The 22,355-nt window shown below is 41.6% G+C and overlaps 1 protein-coding gene across 4 annotated transcripts in view; it reads right to left on the minus strand.

Annotated features, from left to right (window-relative positions):
* EPHA4 (EPH receptor A4) overlaps positions 1–22,355 on the minus strand; it is a 65,985-nt gene that overhangs the window by 6,463 nt on the left and 37,167 nt on the right. Inside the window, exons 6-13 of one of the 4 annotated variants that reach the window (XM_083178066.1) lie at positions 19,093–19,217; positions 18,580–18,739; positions 9,888–9,999; positions 5,797–5,855; positions 5,460–5,594; positions 5,162–5,347; positions 3,459–3,520; positions 2,206–2,412 (exon numbers count right to left, since the gene is read on the minus strand). In XM_083178066.1, the coding sequence (XP_083034192.1) occupies positions 2,206–2,412; positions 3,459–3,520; positions 5,162–5,347; positions 5,460–5,594; positions 5,797–5,855; positions 9,888–9,999; positions 18,580–18,739; positions 19,093–19,217 (1,046 nt within the window). Of the gene's footprint in view, positions 1–2,205; positions 2,416–3,458; positions 3,521–5,161; positions 5,348–5,459; positions 5,595–5,796; positions 5,856–9,887; positions 10,000–18,579; positions 18,740–19,092; positions 19,218–22,355 lie in introns of all 4 variants that reach the window. The other 3 variants (XM_083178068.1, XM_083178065.1, XM_083178067.1) reach the window with 3 other exon arrangements.

The following is a 22,355-nucleotide window of genomic DNA, read 5'->3' on the forward strand; positions in this document are numbered from 1 at the left end:
GACAAAATACTAAACAATATCATTATTCATTTCCAAATCATTCATCCTAGGCAACAACGGGTAAGGCAGCCATCTTGGAAACACTATATGGTTCAAGCAGCAAGATTAGCAATACATAAATGCACATCGGATACAGAGAGCGCACCAAATAGCTAGATTAGGAGTCCCTTATATCTGACATCCTACCCACATCAGGTGGTCGAGTATATTACAGACTGCATGGCGAACAGAAAATAACAGCTCTGCAATCTATAGGTTCCCCATGTCAGACTGTGTAAATCTCTCTCCAGATTCCCTGCTTAGGATTCTTGTCTTGGAAGCAGAAATGTAAATCCAGAAAGTGTGGAAAATCGGCTTAGATTTACCATGGTGCAGAGAGCCAGGAGTTTGGGTAAAACAAGAAGTACATCGTGTTCCTTACTCAGTATTTCATTACATATTGCTCCTTGGTAGGAAACCTACCAAGCTGTACATTATAATTAGACCCTTAAGGGACAGATGTATCAAGCTTCAAAAAGTGGAGAGTAATAAACAACCAGCCAATCAGCATCTACCTTTCATTTTTCAAACCCAGCTTGTAACATGGCAGTTAGGAGCTGATTGGCTGGTTGTTTATCACTCTCCATTTGATCACATGTTGATGCTTGATACATCTGGCCCTTAAACAGCTATCATGGCTAGTACGGAGGACTACACCCTATCAAATTGTTCTTCCTTTTAACATGGGCTATGTAATGAAAATAAATATGTCTTGTGGTGTATTTCTCACCTCAACACATACTGACAGCTGCAGGCCTAATCAATTGCGCATCTAGTCTGTCTTACAGAAAGGTGACTGCAAGTGACAGATATGGCCTGTGGTCAAGCTGTCACTATGCCATTTATTTATTAACAGACTATGTTGTATAACTTAAGCCAAGTGCCTCAGCAGCGGTGACTTATGCTGCACTTCAGCAGTGAAGGTGTTACAGATCATATGCAACAAGATCCGTGCTGGTATGCCTTCAATTAATGGAACAGCCAACAAGGGCTTGGCTTCCTTAGCAGGCCTCAGTGCCTGGTTAACTTTGTAAAGGAACTCCTTGATTTTTATCTTTGCTGGATTCACTTGGCTGAGATCCTGCCACTGATACACCTAATTGTTGTGGTAATGCACAAAGTGTGTTCCCTTCCCACACCGTCCCCCTCCTTCTCCTGAGTACTTTTTTGTTCGACTTTCAAGCTGTTTATGTAAACTGCAAGTTATGGAGACCATGGAATGCGGCATGGAAACAAGGTTCTGCACATTGTATATATATGAGGCCAGATGCATTGCCGATGATATACCCCAAGATATCTCTGCAGATGTGCATGAGACCCAGCTAATGCTAATTGTAACATTCATGTGAGCCTATGCCCTAGTTGGCGGCTTTCTGGCTGCAACTGAAGATGTGGGAGGGGGGGCGTGGTCTGATATAGTGGGCGTGGAAAGGGTGTGATGTAATGAACAGGCTGCAAGTGGGTGCTTGGTATAATGACTGCATCATCATAGTCATGCCCCCCCCCCCCCGGTATGCAATGTTGAAGTTACCGGCATTGTGCAGTGGGAGGTGTGGCTACATTGATGCAATTCAGCATGAATTCAGTCATTGGACACCCGGCACAACAACTTTAATCAACTGGGTGACTGCAGCAAGTATGACCTACGCTATGTTTATGTTGAGTACAAAATTAATTAAGACCAAAGGAAACTTAACAATGCTGTAATATATTATATAGAGCTACAGATGTAGCCACGCTGACTGGGGGAGATTTACGAAGATTGGAGTTCTATTTCACATGGGATGTTGCTATGGGCAACCAATCAGAATCTACATATGTATTTAGCACCTTCTAGAAGATAATCAATATTATCTGATTGATTGCCCACAGCAACATCCCATGTCAAAGAGAACTTCCATCTCTGTAAATTTCCCCCATCGTTGCCCAATCGCCACTGCTTGCTCTTGCTTGCGGCGCCAAATTTGCACACGTGGCGCGGAATTGCCACACTGCTATATTGCCGCTTAATGTGTTTCCATGAGTCGTGGGAGCAAATTAGATGCATGAGTTGAACTTAGCGATTGGAGCGGCAACGATGAGCGTGGCCACATCTGTATGCGGTTGATAATCCAAACACCGCTGGTGATGCTGCTCAGAAGGATTAGACTAGATGTCCCTGCTTACCCTGGTTGTATATGCTGCCTCAGGATCATCCTCCAGAACACGGGACATGCCAAAGTCAGAGACTTTACACACCAGGTTGCTATTGACCAGTATATTCCGAGCAGCCAGATCCCGGTGTACATAACTCATGTCCGAGAGATATTTCATGCCGGATCCAATACCACGCAGCATTCCTACCAGTTGGATCACCGTGAACCTGCCGTCATTCTTCTGAAAGAAAAGCTCCAAATTAGTTATACGATACATACAGTAGAGCGCAGAGACAAGTAGGTTGGTCCAGGGTCTGCTGCTGTCTAACAGATCAGATACGCGGGAAGAGACATTGCTTCTCACTTATCAAGTAGACTAAAGCTTGTGGGTGAAATGTAATAGGACGAGAGATTCAGAAAGTGAGAGATTTGGTTAGAAATCTCCAGGTTTTTTTTAAAAGCGGCAATCATTTACACTGCAAAATCACACTGGTTTTGCAGTGTAAATGATTGCCGCTTGAAAAAAAAATCCTGGAGATTTCTCACCAAATCTCTCACTTTCTGATTCTCTCATCCTATTAAATCTCACCCTATATGTATGGACTTTAGTTCTGCTCTAGAAATGGTAACCACAAACTGCACCTTACCAATGCCTGAGACATGTCACCATTTTTATTATATATTCAAATGTATTTATTAAATCACCCATACCACCCCCCATGAAGCGGCAGAGTGAAATGAATAAACGGGGCAATATGGAGCTGCCAGCTCTCTTGAACAACCCCATTAGACTACGTGACAGCTTCCCTTTGAAGATAATTCACATGTTAAAGCTTTACGAGGAGCAACTATTTGTATAGCAGACTGTATAATGGGGCTTTAATCACACGCTTCTTGCTTTGCTGTTATTAATTCAATGCTACACTACAACCGAGGTGTTTTCAAGATGGTCAGCTTAGGCCAAGTTTAGGCAAGTTGTAACACGTAAGGAAACTGGACCATAAACCATAATTGCTTTTTACCAGAATGTGCCATAAAAATTGTCTGGTTTGTGTAACTATTAACTAAACACAGTTAAATGAAGTGGCAGCCTCATCACAGATGCTGCATAACACTGAAAATAGTCCTGTAGCACCAGCATGCTAATGCCTGGGGCCTGTGGCATGATGGGTAACTAGTATAAATGGCAGCACTTCGGTCAGCAGCTGGCGTAAAACAACTAGCATGCATGCAAGCCAAGTGAATCCTTAAATGTATGTTATGCACACAGGACAATCAACTCACCCGAAGGAATGCGTCCAAAGAGCCGTTTTCCATGTATTCTGTGATAATCATGACTGGCTTACCTGTTGTTTAAAGACAAGATTGCAACACCATTAATAACTGGAATAAACTGGGATATACAACAATTAACAATGAATATCTTACATATGCTAAATATTGCGCATTACCTGGCTTTGAATTATTGTCTTTAACTATTTTCTTCCCTTTAACTAAAATTACCATTTTATTGCATTCCTGGCCTAGTATATGAAGCATGGATCGCATGAGGAGTTCATCGTAGGTGTCTGTTTCTTTGCATAATTACAATCTAAATGTGTATGGAAATGTAAGCACTTTCCTGTCTTACAGCCCTATTTTTCATGCAACACATTTTTCCCCTTCTCTTGCTGCTATTAGAGCAAGCAGGCATATTTTAATGCCATGCATGCGAGGACTTTATTCAGATTTTATGGTTTCATAAGTCACCGAGATGGTAATAAGACACTGCTGGAATCTAAATCAGAAGCTTGCAACATCTAGGAAAAATTAGGAGCAGCGTTTTACCGCACACGCACCATTCCCACCTCCCAACGAACAGTACTAAAATCAGCCACGGAGCCCGTTATCCGTGCCCCCGCCCGCAACTCATTGCCATGCTGCCGCAGTCAACCAACATGAGGGCTAACGGAAAGCTGGAAATATTTAAGCAGATGGGAATCATAAAAAAGTGGAATTCATTAGCTGCTAAGGAGAACTGGAAAGCAGCGTCTCACATAAAAACGGAAAATTAACAAGGGGAAGGAAAACACAGTGTACGGCAAACGTTTGTCGGCTGCACTGTGCAATTGCACAAGCTTCTGCCACAGCAGATGACTGCAAATGAGATTTAATGAAAGCTGCTTCGACCAATATGTGCCATCCGTTGCCACTTGTGAGTCCTATGCTACGGGAAAACGTGCCAGTGAAGGTTAAGCTTCAGACTTTGTTTTCCTTCTGTCCAAAAAAAAGAGAGGAGTTGCTGCCATCTGCTTCATGCCTATACAGCCCTGCAATATTTCCCTATGCAGCAAGGATGCTCTGCGTACATCTCAGATACCCGCGCCACCCTCGCCTATGGAGAGGGTATCAGAGTCACCAAAGCCATTTCCCTCTGACATCAGGATGGATGGCTTGGTCTAGGCTGAGCTCCCGCTCCTCTAGGTATATGTGTAGTTGTTCCATCTGTCATTTCACATAGAGATTTTGTATCTGTGACGGGATGATCTATTATGCTGCTGAATATACACAGGAAACCGAAGGAGGTTCCACAGGACAGGCACCTATAAATATTGCAGAAAAGAGCTGCACGTCAGTTTGATGTAATACATCATTCTCGACAGCGATACCTGGGGAAATAATACAGCACTCGCTAGGATCATGTGACGGTCTGAAGGCCTGCCGACTGCTACACCTAGCGGCATGCACTGCAGGCCATAGACAGGTGGCAGATGGCTTCGTATGAGAATAGCAAAGTGTCAATTGTGTATGACTGCACAAACAAACATTCCTAATATCAATGCAGCTTTACCAGCATGCCTTGCTACAGTTTTGCAACTTGGCCATGTTAAAAGTGTTGCAGGGCATGCTGGATACATAGTTCAACTACAGCTGGACGGGCAAATGTTCCCCATCCCTGCAATAAATGGATGGGGATGGATAGATAGATAGGGATGCACAACACTTACATTTAGTGACTACGCCTTCCAGATGAATTATATTTGGGTGATCGAACTGGCCCATTATACTGGCCTCGCTGAGAAAGTCCCTCCTCTGTTTATCCGTGTAACCAGCTTTCAGTGTCTTGATAGCCACATAAATTTCCCTTTTAGCTGGGACCTTGAGACGGCCACTGCACACTTCTCCAAACTCGCCTGTTAAGACACAAAGTTGATTTAGAATACCAGTAACACAGTTTTATAGTCTGCTCAGTCTTAACAATAAATAATTCATCAAAACTTGTCACTTCCAGGTTCCTCCACTCACCTACGCCAATTACTTTCTCAATCTTGATACAAGAAGCATCAATCTCCTTTGCAAATTCACGGACTGCCTGGTTAGGATCCTCATACGTAAATGGGTCAACGTAGGTTTTCACGCCTAGAGAAGATAAGATGAAAACTACTGTGGAATAAGTCACCAAAACAAATTCGGGCCTCATCAGAAAAGCAATGTAATGCCATATTTCAAATGAAAGATTACGAATAACTCAGAGATCAAGTATAAATGAAATGACTTTTCATGAGTCTATATATAAATCATGTCACTTTTATTTTATTTATATTATCATATTTTCAAACTGCTGAAATTTTAAAATCGTTACCTTGATTTAAATGCTTCTCTTCGTCAGCTTCCTGCTTGGCTTTGCTGTACTTGCTCCGCCTGAAGGGGTGAAACACAAAGTGATCAGGACCCCATGCACCTCGCTGCAAACTACAAGACACCATTTAGTGAACTCTATGTTCTTCCATTAACCCTTTGAGTGCCAAAATCTCTGTGAGATGTGTGCAAAATATCCGCAAAAAAAAAAAAAAAATGCCAGCGTCGCTCACATTTGTTATATAAATTCGAATAGAAAAATATTGCTTAAACAAACATTTTGTTCCTATATAAGATAAACATTACAGGTCATCATGATGAATAAAAATGTTTGCTTGCCAATTTTCACACCTATTTTGCCAAATTCACTCGGCACTCGTAGGGTTAAAGTCTCTATGGCTGGGAGCGGTTATCATGACAAGCATACAATATAATATTCTGTAACCTTTTGCTTCCTCATACCAAATGTTAGAAATATTTCAAGACAGAAAGCGGCAACGTAAGTAAATGCACGCGTTCCCAATGTTATTAAATACGCTTTTTGTTTCTTCCTTTTTGCTTTAGGAATGTTCCAGCCTGTACGGATTCTAACAACATTTTAGACAGGCGCTTAAACAGAAGAAGGTTTGGTATGAATAGAAGTCAGTAATTATACTGTATCTAAGGGGCTTTGTCTAAAGAACACAAGGTTGCTGATAAATCACTAATTGAAGGCTGTGAGCATTTAATGATAGCTTCCCAGTGCACATCGGCCACCTGTGTGACCCTTTAAAGACTGTGCTAGGGACACTGCCAGCTGACATTGCTCTCATCATTGTGGGCTCTTCATTAAGCATCAGCGCGATCCACGGGGAAAGCTGCCACTCTGCTACTGACATCCGACCGGTTCATCTCATAATTAAGATTCATAATGGCAGTGCTCATCAACCGAAAATGATTTGATGAACGGGAATAAATGAATGGAGACAAAGGCGACCTGTGGCTCCCATCGTGCAATTGAACTTGTTATAGGGAAGAGAGATAGTAGCATTTCAAGTTCGGCAACTGCTGGGGAGTCACTGTCTGCAAGAGCCTTAGCTAGAAAATGCCAAGAGAGAGCAGCAGTACTCCACCCTCCTCCACATAATAGCCAACAGGTGAGAGGGTCAACCCAGAGGTAACTTTTCCCACAGGACTGTTCTATACACAAGAGACTGGTATGTGTCTGCATTGTGAAATCGCAGCCTTGTGTGAGAAGCCTTCCTCATGCATCATCATCATGTACACACAATGAAAGAAGGTGCACGTATAAGCCAGGTCAACTTTGATCAGCCCTGCAGTGACCCTGATGGATGACAAGGGATCATCTGATCTGGTAGATGTATGAAGCAGTGATAAGGGAGGAGTTATGAGCCAGAGGGGAAGTGGCCCATGGCAACCAATCAGCACTGAAGTAACATCTATAATTTGCATAATATAAAATTATACAGAGCAGCTGATTGGTTGCCACTTCTCCTCTGGTTCATTTTTCCTCCCTTATCACGGCTTCATACTGTACATCTACCCCTCAGAACTGCCTCCTTCTAATGGTGTCTATTAGATAATTAAACAAAAAAGATATTTCCACACCCCACAGAGTCAGTTCATATACTGCTCAGGAGGATTTCCGCTGCTTACATTAAATGGTATGCAGGAGATTCACATCCAGCAGAATAATGTGCCCTGGATGTCAAAATACGGCAATTCATATAAAACAATATTTGTCTGTAATTAGTCTAAACAAACCAAAAAGACAGAACTGGTTTGCTGCAGTACTGCGCCATTTACTAGACTGCACGTGAGCACAGGCCTGGCACACAAAAAGTTAATATAAGGCAAGAAACTTGCACCCTTTAATGCCAGACTGCTTGACTAAAAAACAGCTTCCAGAAAAACTCCCTTAAGAAAGCAGCTTTGGTGTTCTGGGGCGCCAAGCTGCCATGAGACACCATCTGCCTTCTTCTCTGTCAGCAGCTTACATAACCTCATTAAAGTGAACAGGAATAAATGCTAAGAAGTGTCCAGCAGGGTAATGACACAGTGCTAGCAACTGTAACCTGGATTCTGGTCAACTTCTAGCAAGGCCCTGTCCAGTATAACATCCAATTATACCGACGTCTCTATGACCAGCTCTATTGGTCAGTTTTTAGAAAACGTGAAGGTAAAAAATAGTGTTCTGTATACCGCACATGGAATGCACAAGTCTTATTAGACAGATTATGAGCTCACTATGGGACAGATGCACTAAGCTTCAAAAAGTGATAAAATGGAGAGTGATAAAGAACCAACCAATCAGCTCCTGCCTGACATTTTTCAAACACAGTCTGTGACCAGGCAGGTAGGAGCTGATTGGCTGATTGTTTATCACTCTCCATTTTATCACTTTTGAAGCAAATGCACGTAGGACAGAGAGGGTACTGTGTACAGATTTATAGTACACCCCAGCAGGCTGCACACTCATCAGAATGTCCTCTATACATTGTGCTATGAATGTTTTGGCGGAATGTGTTTCATCCTTTCAGACAAACATTCCTGTACGCTGACAATCACAACATGACCCACAGATTACAATCATTGCCATTTCCTTCAATGTTGTTACATTTAACAAAATGAAATATTTAACACCGTAACCCTGGAGGTTTGGTTTAACTTTGCCTAAAGCTGTTTGGCTTTACAACAGGAATCCACACAGTATGCAATATTATATTAATCGGATGAGGAATATCTGTGCGAATCCGCATTAGGAGCCACGAGTCTGCCATTTGTGCACGTCCCTGGCTGTGTCACACTCAGCTCTGCGCCTAACATGAAAGGAAAAATCAAGAAAAGCCCAAATAGTCGCCGTTTTATTTTCGGATAAAGTGATTCGCTGAGGGCCAATTCTTTGTTGTTAGCTGGAGATCGAGATGTGCTGACAATCTCCTACATTAATAAATTGTACGAGTGTCTTTCACACATGAGAAGTTACAATCTCACACAGCAAGAGTGACCCTGAGAGAGGTTGGATATTATGTATTCCGGCTGCGCTAGGTGTCTTGCTTACGAAAGACATCAAAGGCGGACGTGTCTCATACTCGTCTCTATCTATAAACGCTGTGAAGATGGAGACACAAATGTCCTGAAATAGGAAGCTCAGGAATTATTAGAAGTTATTTTCCATCTGAAGCAGGTTTCCAGCTGCAGACATTGTGCTAAATGGCAGTCTGCTTCTACTGCTGCTTTCGTGCTGGGGCGAAGAAAGCTCTTGGTAGGGGTTTGTATTGTGAATGCTGTGTTTAGATGCTAATCAGAGACTTTCTCTTTGTTTTAGGTTTGAACTCTATCCAGGAGAGGAAGGTGCTAAGTTTGGTCTGCATTAACCCTCTACGTGTCAAGTGAATTTGTCAAAATAGGTGTGGAAATTGGCAAATAAGCATTTTTTATTCATCAGAATGACCTGTAATGTTTACCTTATATAGGAAAAATATATGTTTTTTTTTTTACACAACATTTTATATTTGAATTTACATAACAAATGTGAGCGACGCTGGCATTTTTAGCGGATTTTTGGCACATGAGATGTTGGTTCTCAAAGGATTAAGCGATCTTTGTATCCCTTCGGGGAAAAAAATGTTTCTCAAAAACGTCTTAAATATGACCTTTTTTTTTATTCAAAAGAAAAATAAATATTCCGGTTCAACTAGTTTGGCTGATAGAATATAATAATAGATTATAACATTACCAAGCTTCTATTGGCAGCAGTTGCTGAGCTCTTAATTATCTTATTTATTCTCCTATAGTTGTGGGCCTAATTGCTGTATGTTACTGGCAGCCTCTCGCGGGGTGCAGGATATAATCCATTCTGAGCTAATATATATCTATGTACGTAGGGAGTTAGGTTTTAAAAAATAATGTTGTTTTCACTTGGAAAGCAAACACAATAAAAAATGCAGGATTTTTGTTGTAGTTTTGCGACTTGCTGTTTTCATCGCCATCTCTGAAGATTTTCCCAACAGAGCATCGTGTGAATAATTTAACAGTATTTTTAAACGCCACTATTCATTTTAAAGGCTGAAATCAGCGATGTAGGCCACCTACCTTCTGCTTATGACAAAGGCAGCGATGAGAATGACCACAAGGACAATGCTTCCCGCCACAGACACCAGCAGCACAGTGGGACTGGCTCCCTCACCAATCATAGGAGATGGAACTATGCAGAGAGAATAGAACACATTAATGTCACACAGACCGAATCACATTGAGGCTTGCAGATCTCTTATTTGTAGATGGGCAGCAATTGTCTTTACAAATGCAGTAATGACAGATTTCATGGACTTTCAGAGAGTTGTAGTTGGTATAGGTGTAATAAAGGCAGCAAAGACAAACATGTCATATTTAACATATGGTAACCAAAATATTTTTTATATTTGAAAATAATAATACAGCTTTCACACTGCCTAAACGTTTTAAAAACCGGTATTTTGAAATGGAATTTAAAACGGGTCTGAGCCTTTACATTGCAGTAGATTACCGTTTTAAATACCGTTTAACCCCTTCCTGACAGAGCCTGTTTTTGCCTTCCTGACAGAGCCCTTTTTTTCAATTCTGACATGTCTCACTTAAGTGGGGATAACTTTTTTTTGCTTTTACTTATCCCAGTGATTTTGAGATTGTTTTTTCGTGACACATTGTACTTCAAGTTAGTGGTAAATTTTCGTCGATACAGTCTGTGTTTTTTTGTGAAAAATACCAAAATATCGTGAAAAAATGGAAAATTTAGCGATTTGCAAAATGTTAAATTTTCTGCTTGTGAGACAAATAATCTTACCACTCAAAATAGTGAATAACTAACATAGACCATATGTCTACTTTATGTTGACATCATTATTTCAACTTCCTTTTAATTTTTTGGGACACTAGGAGGCTTACAATATGAATAGCAAATTCTCAAATTTTCAAGAAAATTTCAAACACTGATTTTTTTAGGGACCAGTTCAGTTCTGATGTGACTTTGAGGGACTTGTATGTGAGACACCCCCATAAATGATGCCATTTCAAAAACTGCACCCCTCACAGTATTCAAAACAGCATTTTGGAAGTTTGTTAACCCTTTAGGTGTTTCACAGGAATTAAAACAAAGTGTAGGTGAAATTTCAAAATTTCTTTTTTTTTGCAGATTTGCAATTTTAATACATTTTTCTAAGGAACACAGTACATTTTACTAGAGAAATGTGACTAAAAATTGATTCCCCCAATTCTTTTGTTTTCATAAATATCCTATATGTGGCCCTAGTGTGCACGGTGACCAAACCACAGGCTTCATAATAGAAGGAGCACCTACTTGATTTTGGAGCCTCCTTTTTATGAGATTATTTTTTAGGCACCATGTAGGTTTCTAGGCACCATAACATGCTAAAAGTTAGGAACCCCCCCACAAGTGACCCCATTTTGCAAACTACACCCCTCAGGGAATTCAGCTAGGGGTATAGTGTACATTTCAAACCCGCAGGGGTTTCACCAATTGTGGTACAACTGGGCAGTGAAAATGAAAAATTATTTTTTTTACACAAAAATGCAGTTCTGGCTCCAAATTTGTCATTTTCAGAAGGTATGAAGGAGAAAAAGCACCCCAAAATCTGTGCCCCAATTTCTCCCGAGTACAGCAATGCCTCACATGTGACCAAAAAATACCAGTTGGGTGCATGGCAGGACTCAAAAGGGAAGGAGTGATTTTTGGATTTTGCAGCTCAGATTCTGGTGGAATTTTGGTGGGTGCTATGTCGCATTAGCAAGACCCCCCAAGCACCAATACAGTGGAACCCCCCCACAAGTCACCCCATTTTGCAAACTACACCCCTCAGGGAATTCATCTAGGGGTATAGTGTACATTTCAAACCCCCAGGGGTTTCACCAATTTTGATACAAGTGGGCAGTGAAAATGAAAAATTACATTTTTTTACACAAAAATGCAGTTCTGGCTCAAAATTTTTCATTTTCAGAAGGTATGAAGGAGAAAAAGCACCCCAAAATCTGTGCCCCAATTTCTCCCGAGTACGGCAATGCCTCACATGTGACCAAAAAATACCAGTTGGGTGCATGGCAGGACTCAGAAGGGAAGGAGTGATTTTTGGATTTTGCAGCTCAGATTCTGGTGGAATGAATGGTGGGTGCTATGTTGCACCAATACAGTGGAACCCCCCCACAAGTCACCCCATTTTGCAAAGTACACCCCTCAGGGAATTCATCTAGGGGTATAGTGTACATTTCAAACCCCCAGGGGTTTCACCAATTTTGATACAAGTGGGCAGTGAAAATGAAAAATTACATTTTTTTACACAAAAATGCAGTTCTGGCTCACAATTTTTCATTTTCAGAAGGTATGAAGGAGAAAAAGCACCCCAAAATATGTGCCCCAATTTCTTCCGAGTACGGCAATGCCTCACATGTGACCAAAAAATACCAGTTGGGTGCATGGCAGGACTCAGAACGGAAGGAGTGATTTTTGGATTTTGCGGCTCAGATTCTGGTGGAATTTTGGTGGGTGCTATGTCGCATTAGCAAGACCCCCCAAGCACCAATACAGTGGAACCCCCCCACAAGTCACCCCATTTTGAAAACTACACCCCTCAGGGAATTCATCTAGGGGTATAGTGTACATTTAAAACCCCCAGGGGTTTCACCAATTTTGATACAAGTGGGCAGTGAAAAAGAAAAATTACATTTTTTACACAAAAATGCAGTTCTGGCTCAAAATTTTTCATTTTCAGAAGGTATGAAGGAGAAAAAGCACCCCAAAATCTGTGCCCCAATTTCTCCCGAGTACGGCAATGCCTCACATGTGACCAAAAAATACCAGTTGGGTGCATGGCAGGACTCAGAAGGGAAGGAGTGATTTTTGGATTTTGCAGCTCAGATTCTGGTGGAATTTTGGTGGGTGCTATGTCGCATTAGCAAGACCCCCCAAGCACCAATACAGTGGAACCCCCCCACAAGTCACCCCATTTTGAAAACTACACCCCTCAGGGAATTCATCTAGGGGTATAGTGTACATTTCAAACCCCCAGGGGTTTCACCAATTTTGATACAAGTGGGCAGTGAAAATGAAAAATTACATTTTTTTACACAAAAATGCAGTTCTGGCTCAAAATTTTTCATTTTCAGAAGGTATGAAGGAGAAAAAGCACCCCAAAATATGTGCCCCAATTTCTTCCGAGTACGGCAATGCCTCACATGTGACCAAAAAATACCAGTTGGGTGCATGGCAGGACTCAGAACGGAAGGAGTGATTTTTGGATTTTGTGGCTCAGATTCTGGTGGAATTTTGGTGGGTGCTATGTCGCATTAGCAAGACCCCCCAAGCACCAATACAGTGGAACCCCCCACAAGTCACCCCATTTTGCAAACTACACCCCTCAGGGAATTCATCTAGGGGTATAGTGTACATTTCAAACCCCCAGGGGTTTCACCAATTTTGATACAAGTGGGCAGTGAACATGAAAAATTACATTTTTTACACAAAAATGCAGTTCTGGCTCAAAATTTTTCATTTTCAGAAGATATGAAGGAGAAAAATCACCCCAAAATCTGTGCCCCAATTTCTCCCGAGTACGGCAATGCCTCACATGTGACCAAAAAATACCAGTTGGGTGCATGGCAGGACTCAAAAGGGAAGGAGTGATTTTTGGATTTTGCAGCTCAGATTCTGGTGGAATTTTGGTGGGTGCTATGTCGCATTAGCAAGACCCCCCAAGCACCAATACAGTAGAACCCCCCCACAAGTGACCCCATTTTGCAAACTACACCCCTCAGGGAATTCATCTAGGGGTATAGTGTACATTTAAAACCCCCAGGGGTTTCACCAATTTTGATACAAGTGGGCAGTGAAAAAGAAAAATTACATTTTTTACACAAAAATGCAGTTCTGGCTCAAAATTTTTCATTTTCAGAAGGTATGAAGGAGAAAAAGCACCCCAAAATCTGTGCCCCAATTTCTCCCGAGTACGGCAATGCCTCACATGTGACCAAAAAATACCAGTTGGGTGCATGGCAGGACTCAGAAGGGAAGGAGTGATTTTTGGATTTTGCAGCACAGATTCTGGTGGAATGAATGGTGGGTGCTATGTTGCACCAATACAGTGGAACCCCCCCACAAGTCACCCCATTTTGCAAACTACACCCCTCAGGGAATTCATCTAGGGGTATAGTGTACATTTCAAACCCCCAGGGGTTTCACCAATTTTGATACAAGTGGGCAGTGAAAATGAAAAATTACATTTTTTTACACAAAAATGCAGTTCTGGCTCAAAATATTTCATTTTCACAAGGAATGAAGGAGACAAAGCACCCCAAAATCTGTGCCCCAATTTCTCCCGAGTACGGCAATGCCTCATGTGTGACCAAAAAGTGGCAGGACTCAGAAGGGAAGGAGTGATATTTGGAGTTTGCAGCACAAATTCTGGTGGAATTTTGGTGGGTGCTATGTCGCATTAGCAAGACCCCCCAAGCACCAATACAGTGGAACCCCCCCACAAGTCACCCCATTTTGAAAACTACACCCCTCAGGGAATTCATCTAGGGGTATAGTGTACATTTAAAACCCCCAGGGGTTTCACCAATTTTGATACAAGTGGGCAGTGAAAAAGAAAAATTACATTTTTTACACAAAAATGCAGTTCTGGCTCAAAATTTTTCATTTTCAGAAGGTATGAAGGAGAAAAAGCACCCCAAAATCTGTGCCCCAATATCTCCCGAGTACGGCAATGCCTCACATGTGACCAAAAAATACCAGTTGGGTGCATGGCAGGACTCAGAAGGGAAGGAGTGATTTTTGGATTTTGCGGCTCAGATTCTGGTGGAATGAATGGTGGGTGCTATGTGGCATTAGCAAGACCCCCGAAGCACGGTGAAATTATGAACCTAATATTCCATAGATGTGTGGTATAATTTAAAACACTCCTTTATACATAGGCCGGGTTTGTCGGGGCAAGTGTCACACTGGAAAATAGTTTGCTTTCTTATTCCCTTTTTATAGCAAACTTTGCACCTTTTTTGTGTCCTGCCCTTTTTTCCAGTGGAGGGGATTTCATCAGGAAAATGCTGCCCTGGTACAATACGGGGGCCAGTACTAGAAGTACTGGGGCCCTCTGCCTGCTGGTTCCCAAATATTAGGCCCTTTATGACTTCCTCTTGAAAGTGCATAAATGTCCCCCTCTGGCCGGTAGAACGGAATAGCACGTAAGCGTTATACAGTGCCATCTGGATGATATACACGGCCACCTTCTTGTACCAGATTTTTGTTTTCCGCAGGGCACTGTACGGCTTCAGTACCTGATCTGAAAGATCCACTCCGCCCATGTACCTATTGTAATCCAGGATACAATTAGGTTTTGAGGTGTGGGTACTGGTACCTCGTACAGGGACGGAGGTGGTACTGTCTCCGTGAATTGTTGTCAGTATAAGGACATCCCTCTTGTCCTTATATTTGACCAACAACATATTTTCGGTGCATATTCCCCTGCTTTCACCCCTTCTCATTACTTGGGCAATGTGCGTTTTTGGGAGGCCTCTTTGGTTCTTGCGCACAGTACCGCAAGCTGCTGTACCTCTTGAACCAAGGGCCTTAAACAGGGGGATGCTAGTGTAAAAGTTATCCACATAGAGGTGATAACCTTTATCCAGGAAGGGGTGCACTAAATCCCAGACAATTTTCCCACTAACACCTACGAGGGAGGGGGGGCATTCTGGCGGTTGAATTCTTGAATCCTTCCCTTCATAAACCCTAAACCTGTGGGTGTACCCTGAGGTGCTTTCACACAGCTTATACATTTTTATGCCATACCTTGCCCTCTTACTGGGAAGGTACTGGCGGAATTTAACCCTTCCTTTAAAATGTATAAGGGACTCGTCGATACAAATAAATTTTTCAGGGATGTACACCTCTTCAAATTTGGCACTGAAATGATCAATGACCGGCCTGACTTTGAATAGCCGGTCAAAGGTGGGATCATCTCTGGGTGGGCACTGTGCATTATCGGTGTAATGTATGAATTTAAGAATTGTCTCAAATCGAGTCCGGGGCATGGCCATACGGTAAAATGGAGTACTGTACAGAACATCTGTACTCCAATATTGCCTAATTTCTGGCTTTTTTACTATGCCCATATGAAACACCAGACCCCAAAACGTCATCATCTCTACTGCATCTACAGGGGTCCACCTAGCAAATGATGACGTGGGGTTTTGAGCAATAAACTGCTGGGCATATAAATTAGTTTGGTCCACCATTAAATTTATAAAATCATCAGAGAAAAATAATTTGAAAAAGTCAATTTCTCTGAGACCTGTGGAATCAAATTGGATTCCTGGCATGCCCAAAAACTCAGGAACCTGGGGCTCAAAATTGTCTGGTGGTGGGGTCCATACTAGATCAATTATTGGGGGGGGAATCTCAGCTGATCTACGGGGGCGTCTTTGAGGGGGTCCCTCATCAGCAGAGGAGGAAGAGGAGCTTAAGGCAAATCCTTCAAATTCCCCGCTTGCATCACTGCCTGTGTCAGAGTCAGAAGCAAGCATGGCATATGCCTCCTCCACTGAATACATTCTCCTGGATGATTGGGAGGACATTTGGGAGGACATTTGGGAGGACATTTGGGATGCCATTTTTATTTTTGTGTTACCGGTAGTGAAATGTTTCAACACGTGTATAGTGTAGGGGGGGGCACAAACTTTATTTCAATCCGGGGGGTATGTAGTGTGTAGTGTGTATGTGGTGCAGAAAAAAAAAAAAATGCTTTATACCAATAAAAAAAAAAAAAATGAAGGGGTTAAAAAAAAAAAAAAATGAAGGGGTTAAAAAAAAAAAAAGGAAGGGGTTAAAAAAAAAAAAGGTCCTGCGCCAAAAATTGAGCACAGATGTTGGTCAGTAACGTCTGTCACTGAACAGCGCTCAAAGGCAACAGGAATTTGATCAAAAAAAAAAAAAAAATAGATCAACCCTGTGCCGAAAGAGATGATCAGTGATGTACGTCACTGATCAGCGCACAGCGGCCACAGGACACCCACAAAATCACAGTGTGTGTAAAAAAAAAAATTAAAAAAATACCCCACAGCACACACACAAAAAAAAAAGGTGATCAGTGATGCGACACTGATTACCAGTGAGGTGCAGCAGGTGCACAACCTTTGGTGCAACTGACAGGTATATATAAAAAAAAAAACCTCTGTACCCCCAAAAAAGTTGCTGATCACCTCAGATATAGTGATCAGCACAAAAGGCGGGGACAGCAGACACAAAATTTAGCACTCTCTATCACTATCTCTCTCTATCTCTCTATCTCTCACTATCTAACACTATCTAACACTCTATGACACTGCAGCAGCAGCACTCACAGGTATATCTATATATAAAAAAAAACCTGCGCCCCCAAAAAGTTACTGATCAGTTAATTTATACTGATCAGCACAAAAGGAGGGGGCAGCAGTCAGTTATATAAAAAATAGTAGCACAATCTGTCACTATCTCTCTCTATCTCTCTCTATCTCTCTCTCTCTATCTCTCTCTATCTCTCTATAACTATCACACTGCAGCAGCACAAAATATAGCACTCTGTCAGTAGGCCTCTCTCTCTATCTCTCTCTCTATCTCTCTCTCTCTATCTATAACTATATCACACTGCAGCAGCACAAAATATAGCACTCTCTGACACTATCTCTCTCTCTATCTCTCTCTATCTCTCTCTATCTCTCTCTATCTCTCTCTCTCTATCTCTCTCTATCTCTCTCTATCTATCTCTATCTATCTCTCTCTATCTATCTCTCTATCTATCTAGCTAATACTAATACAGTGCAGCAGCACAATATCACAGTATGGCACAATTATTGCACAGGATCCAGGAAGCAATCAGCAGCGATCAGGTAAGTATTGCAGCAAGTATTTCTGGTCAGTATGGCGGCAGGGGGGTACGGTGACCGCACTGCACGCTTTCCAGACCGGAATGGCGTCTGCAGTGCAGTCACCGTTAGTTTAAATCTCCCTCCTTGGCTGTGATTGGTCCGTCGGTCCGACGGACCAATCACGGCCTTTGGGGGCGGGCGGGGTGAGGTGGGGTGACACCAGTGTCACCCTTACACCCCGCGGTGATTGGTGCTGTACTTTACAGCACCAATCACCTCTGATCCCGTGTCACCGGCGAACGTTATTCGCCGGTGACACAGGAAAACGCTGTGAATGGCTGTTCACACTGAACAGCCAATCACAGCGATCGCCGACGGGGGGGCGGCATCGCAGCCCCCCCGGGGCATGCACGGACATGTCTGCTGTCAGGGACAGCAGACATGTTGAAACTGTCACCGCGTCTATAGACGCGGTGACAGTTTAAATCCATGACGTACATTTACGCCATGTGTCGGGAAGTGCTTCCCGACCATGACGTAAATGTACGTCAAATGTCGGGAAGGGGTTAAATACCATTCACATCAGTCAACCCGTTTAATCCCCTGAAGACGTTTCAAGGCAGAATGCAGGATACAGCCTATCACAGGTCTGGAATCTGTTGTTTTTACTAAATACCGTTTCAGAGCCATTCTCACTGCATAAAAAACGGCTCTGAAACATGTAGGACTCTGCTTTTTAAACGTTTTGAAATACTGGTTATCTTTAACCGGTAAATGATCTCTGGCACTTTCCCCCTCAGCCTTAAACATTTTAAAATGGAAAAAAAAACGGCAATATACCGTTTCACAAGTGCGGTGTGAAAGGGGTATAAGAAACACCGTAGAAAAAAGATCTTACCAGTATTTGTAGTGAATTCGAAGGGTCCACTGAAATCGCCATATCCCGCCGCGGTCCGAGCACGGACATGGAACACATAGGCGGTGAGGGGATTAAGGCCCTTTATGTCAGCACTACGTGAGCCGGTCTTTACAATGCGATAACTGCGCTCATTTTGGTCCTGTGCATGAGAAAATACATATATTCTATTACTAATCTGTAACAGTACAGCAATACAAATGCACAGTATTCATTATAAGGCAGTATTCGCTATAAAACAATTGGCATCCAGGCACCGACTCAATAAGCCACCAGCCTCCATAATATTCCTACGTTATCTTTGTGTACATTAAAAGTGATCACATTAATGTAACAACTAGTGAAAATCGTTTGTGAAAACATCACATAGAAACCCAGCCTGGGGAATCTAGCAGGCAATTGAATAACCTCTAGATTCTGTAAAATAAGCTTGTGATATGTGGGAACAAGTATAACATATTGAATAACCAGTGGCATTATACATTGCATATTTACCTTCTCATAATATTTGACTTCATACTCTAGGATGACACCATTGGCGCGGTCCGGTTCCGGCCAGATTAGAGAGACGCTGTGTCTGGTGATCTCCTTTGGCTGTATCTGGGTCACCGTAGAAGGAGCTGAGGAGGACAAGTTTATCATTTTTGTTTAAAACAATGGACTGCTACATTTAGTAACTGATTCAGGTCAATGTATCAGAAGGCAACACACCACTATTATCAACTCCACCCTTTGCTGCAAACAAATATAATTGTGCTTCCTTGCTGCTAAAAACAGCAATGCAGATTTATGTTAATAATAGAGGAATTACATTAATTAAGAAATATAAAACCTTCCACCTCCTGCATTCACAGGGTGCCTCCCTGATGACTTGTGCAATTTAGGATGTGGCCAATCTCCTACTTAATTTGCAACTATGTAAAATGTCATTTTGGGATCGGAGAAACACCCTTCATTTTAGAATTAGTTTTTTTATTTTTTTATTTCATAACCCAACATATTTTTTTCATAAAGACTGAGGAACCAGACCTGGTACATCACGTTGACTCATTAGCAACAAAGTCTAATGAATCAGCAACTAGCCCTGACACCCAGATGACTCCAGTACTGGGAGGGCTGGATGGTGCTAGTAAATAAGAAGATATAATGGCACAAAGTAATGACAGGTTCTAGTGACAGAGCATGTTATTGTAATAAGTTCTTATACAGCAATGACAATCCGCGCACACAGCACTGCTTATAGCACCACAATAGGTCACTGCCCATGACAAATTAGGCTATTACTTGTGATGAGCCATAAGAAGACGATAAAGAGAACAGAGGACAGAGAAATAAGACTGGGTTTGGCCAATTAATCACTCATACAATTTTACAATTAAGATTAAATTACTTTCAAGACAAGCTATATAGCAAGCAGCTCTTAATTCCTTTAAATGCGGAGAACAAATCCCATTCTGTCAGAGCAGTCCTGTGATCTCTATAAAGGGCATTTCATAATGTACTATGAAAACATATTTATTATTATACATGGTATTTCTTACATTGATCGCTGTTACATTACTGGAGTTTTATATTTATACAGCACCTGCCCATTTCCTCTTCTAGATTATAAAACAGCGCTGTTAAACTATTTGACACCTTGTTATAATTAGACTCTGATGGGTAAATTTACTAAGATGGGGTTTCTATTGAAGATGGGATATTGCCCAGAGCAACCAATTAGCTTTTACTTGTTATTTATTTAGCACCTTCTAGAAGATACTATACAGAATCTGATTGGTTGCTATGAGAACCATCCCATCTTCAATAGAACTCCCATCTTTGTAAATTGACCCCATAATGTCCACCATAAAAAAAAACGGAAGGTGGGGTATATCTATGAAGCTTGGAGAACATTATTTGCAAGGTGATAATGCTTCAGCCAATCACTTTCTTACTATCAATTTGCATATTGGAGCTGATTGGCTGGTGCATTATCGCCTTGCACATAACATACTTTATAGGGGTAATTTCCATTTCTCCAAGCTCTATACATTTACCCCTGTGTCTTTTAGCTAATTTTTAGATTAAACTTCTAATAGGGGACACAATCCTAGATTGATTGACCAGCCTGCAATTATCCTACCACCTGTTGGTCTTCTTGGGGCAATTTAGCCGTTGTTCAGTTTAGCCTGCAGTAAATGTTTAGGGGCTGCAGGTTTTGTTTGAAGCAAACATATATGTAAGAGTTCAAAGCTCAGAGGTTAGTGTCTCACAGTGAGCAGGTCCAGATCCTATGTTCACTTCCGCAGCCTGGCTATTAAACACCTATCAGTTTTACTGGTTCCATCAATGTGTTCGACAACATACCCACTGGCAATACAGGGCCAGCTACAAAGACCTGCTTCCCTCGCTCCCAGGTGTTATAAAATGTGTTTCCTGAACACAGATTGCAGTTAAGCAGAACAGGCCTGGGCCCTGGGCTGAAGTCTCCAATGAAGACAAGAGATGCTTGGGAGGAAATAAACAGCTGCAATTAAAGTTCCCCAGCCTCTAGGCAATTACAAGAGAAACAAGTCTTTGTGCACAAGAACCTGTAACCTGACCTGGACTTGCAAAGCATCAAGTTCTCTGTGAGTTCAAACCAAACAACTTTCCACATGTGACATGTTTGATCAACAATGCCAAAATACTCGGAATCGGTTAGCGTTTGTGAATTCGGTTTATCTAATTTTATGGAGAAATGTTTTCCATATAGCAAAACGGCTTGCATGCACAGCAGCCACAGATGACCGATTCCGAAAACACTGATGCCATTACCATGGTAAACTGTAAAATTATGCATTACGCCTCCAAGCAATCATCTTCTGCAAAATTTCAGCATAAAGTATCCCACTGACTGTACATAATTCTCTGACTTCTAGTCCTGAGTACAAGCACAAGTGCAACATAGAAAGCAAACAAACAAAACATTGTACAGAACTGCAACATACAACACAAAATCTAAGATAACAAATAAATAAAACATTCAAGATAACTTCAGCATTCAAAAGAAAATCTAAAAAATAAACATAACATACTACATGATTAACATACAAGACCAGTTGAATACTGACCCGCGAACAATCAGCACTGTTCGCTGTCACAGCTCGCTAAAGAGCATTCAATACGGCCCAATGGAGGGAATTGAAATTAAAATCTAGGTACCTAAATAGGTAAAAGTATATATCTGTAAAAAGTATATATCTGTAAAATTTTAAGCCATTTTCTAATAAACTTCCAGTAAAAAGATTACCCCCATCTGCAAGCCTAAAAATAAAAAAACCGACCCACTCATAAAAGCACTCCAATATACCTGTCCAATACCTTCCACCACAATACCCAACATTTTGATTATTTGTTTATACCCCAAAAATTCAATATCATTACTGGCCTATTAAAAATAATTCAAAAGTGCCTAATTAGTCATTGGGTATCCCAGGGCTTCTGAAATTTGAAAGAGTGATTTTCCCCAAACGTATCACCTGCTCAGAGGTGGTGAAGTGAAATTCGCCATAAACCTATGGAGAATAATCGCTGAAAATATCTGGCGGGCAATTGAATAGCACCGTATCACAGATTGTGATGTGTTATCGTGGCTAATGGAATTCCCAACCCAAAATCAGATATAACAAACAAGCAAAAGGTAACATTTTACAGAACTTTACAAGACAGTAGTACAGTATTCCCCCCTACATTACGGGGAATATAATTAAAGAACAGTGATTAGACACGAGGAA

Source organism: Crinia signifera, chromosome 3 (genome assembly GCF_055691185.1).
Source record: "Crinia signifera chromosome 3, ASM5569118v1, whole genome shotgun sequence".
Lineage (NCBI taxonomy): Eukaryota > Metazoa > Chordata > Amphibia > Anura > Myobatrachidae > Crinia > Crinia signifera.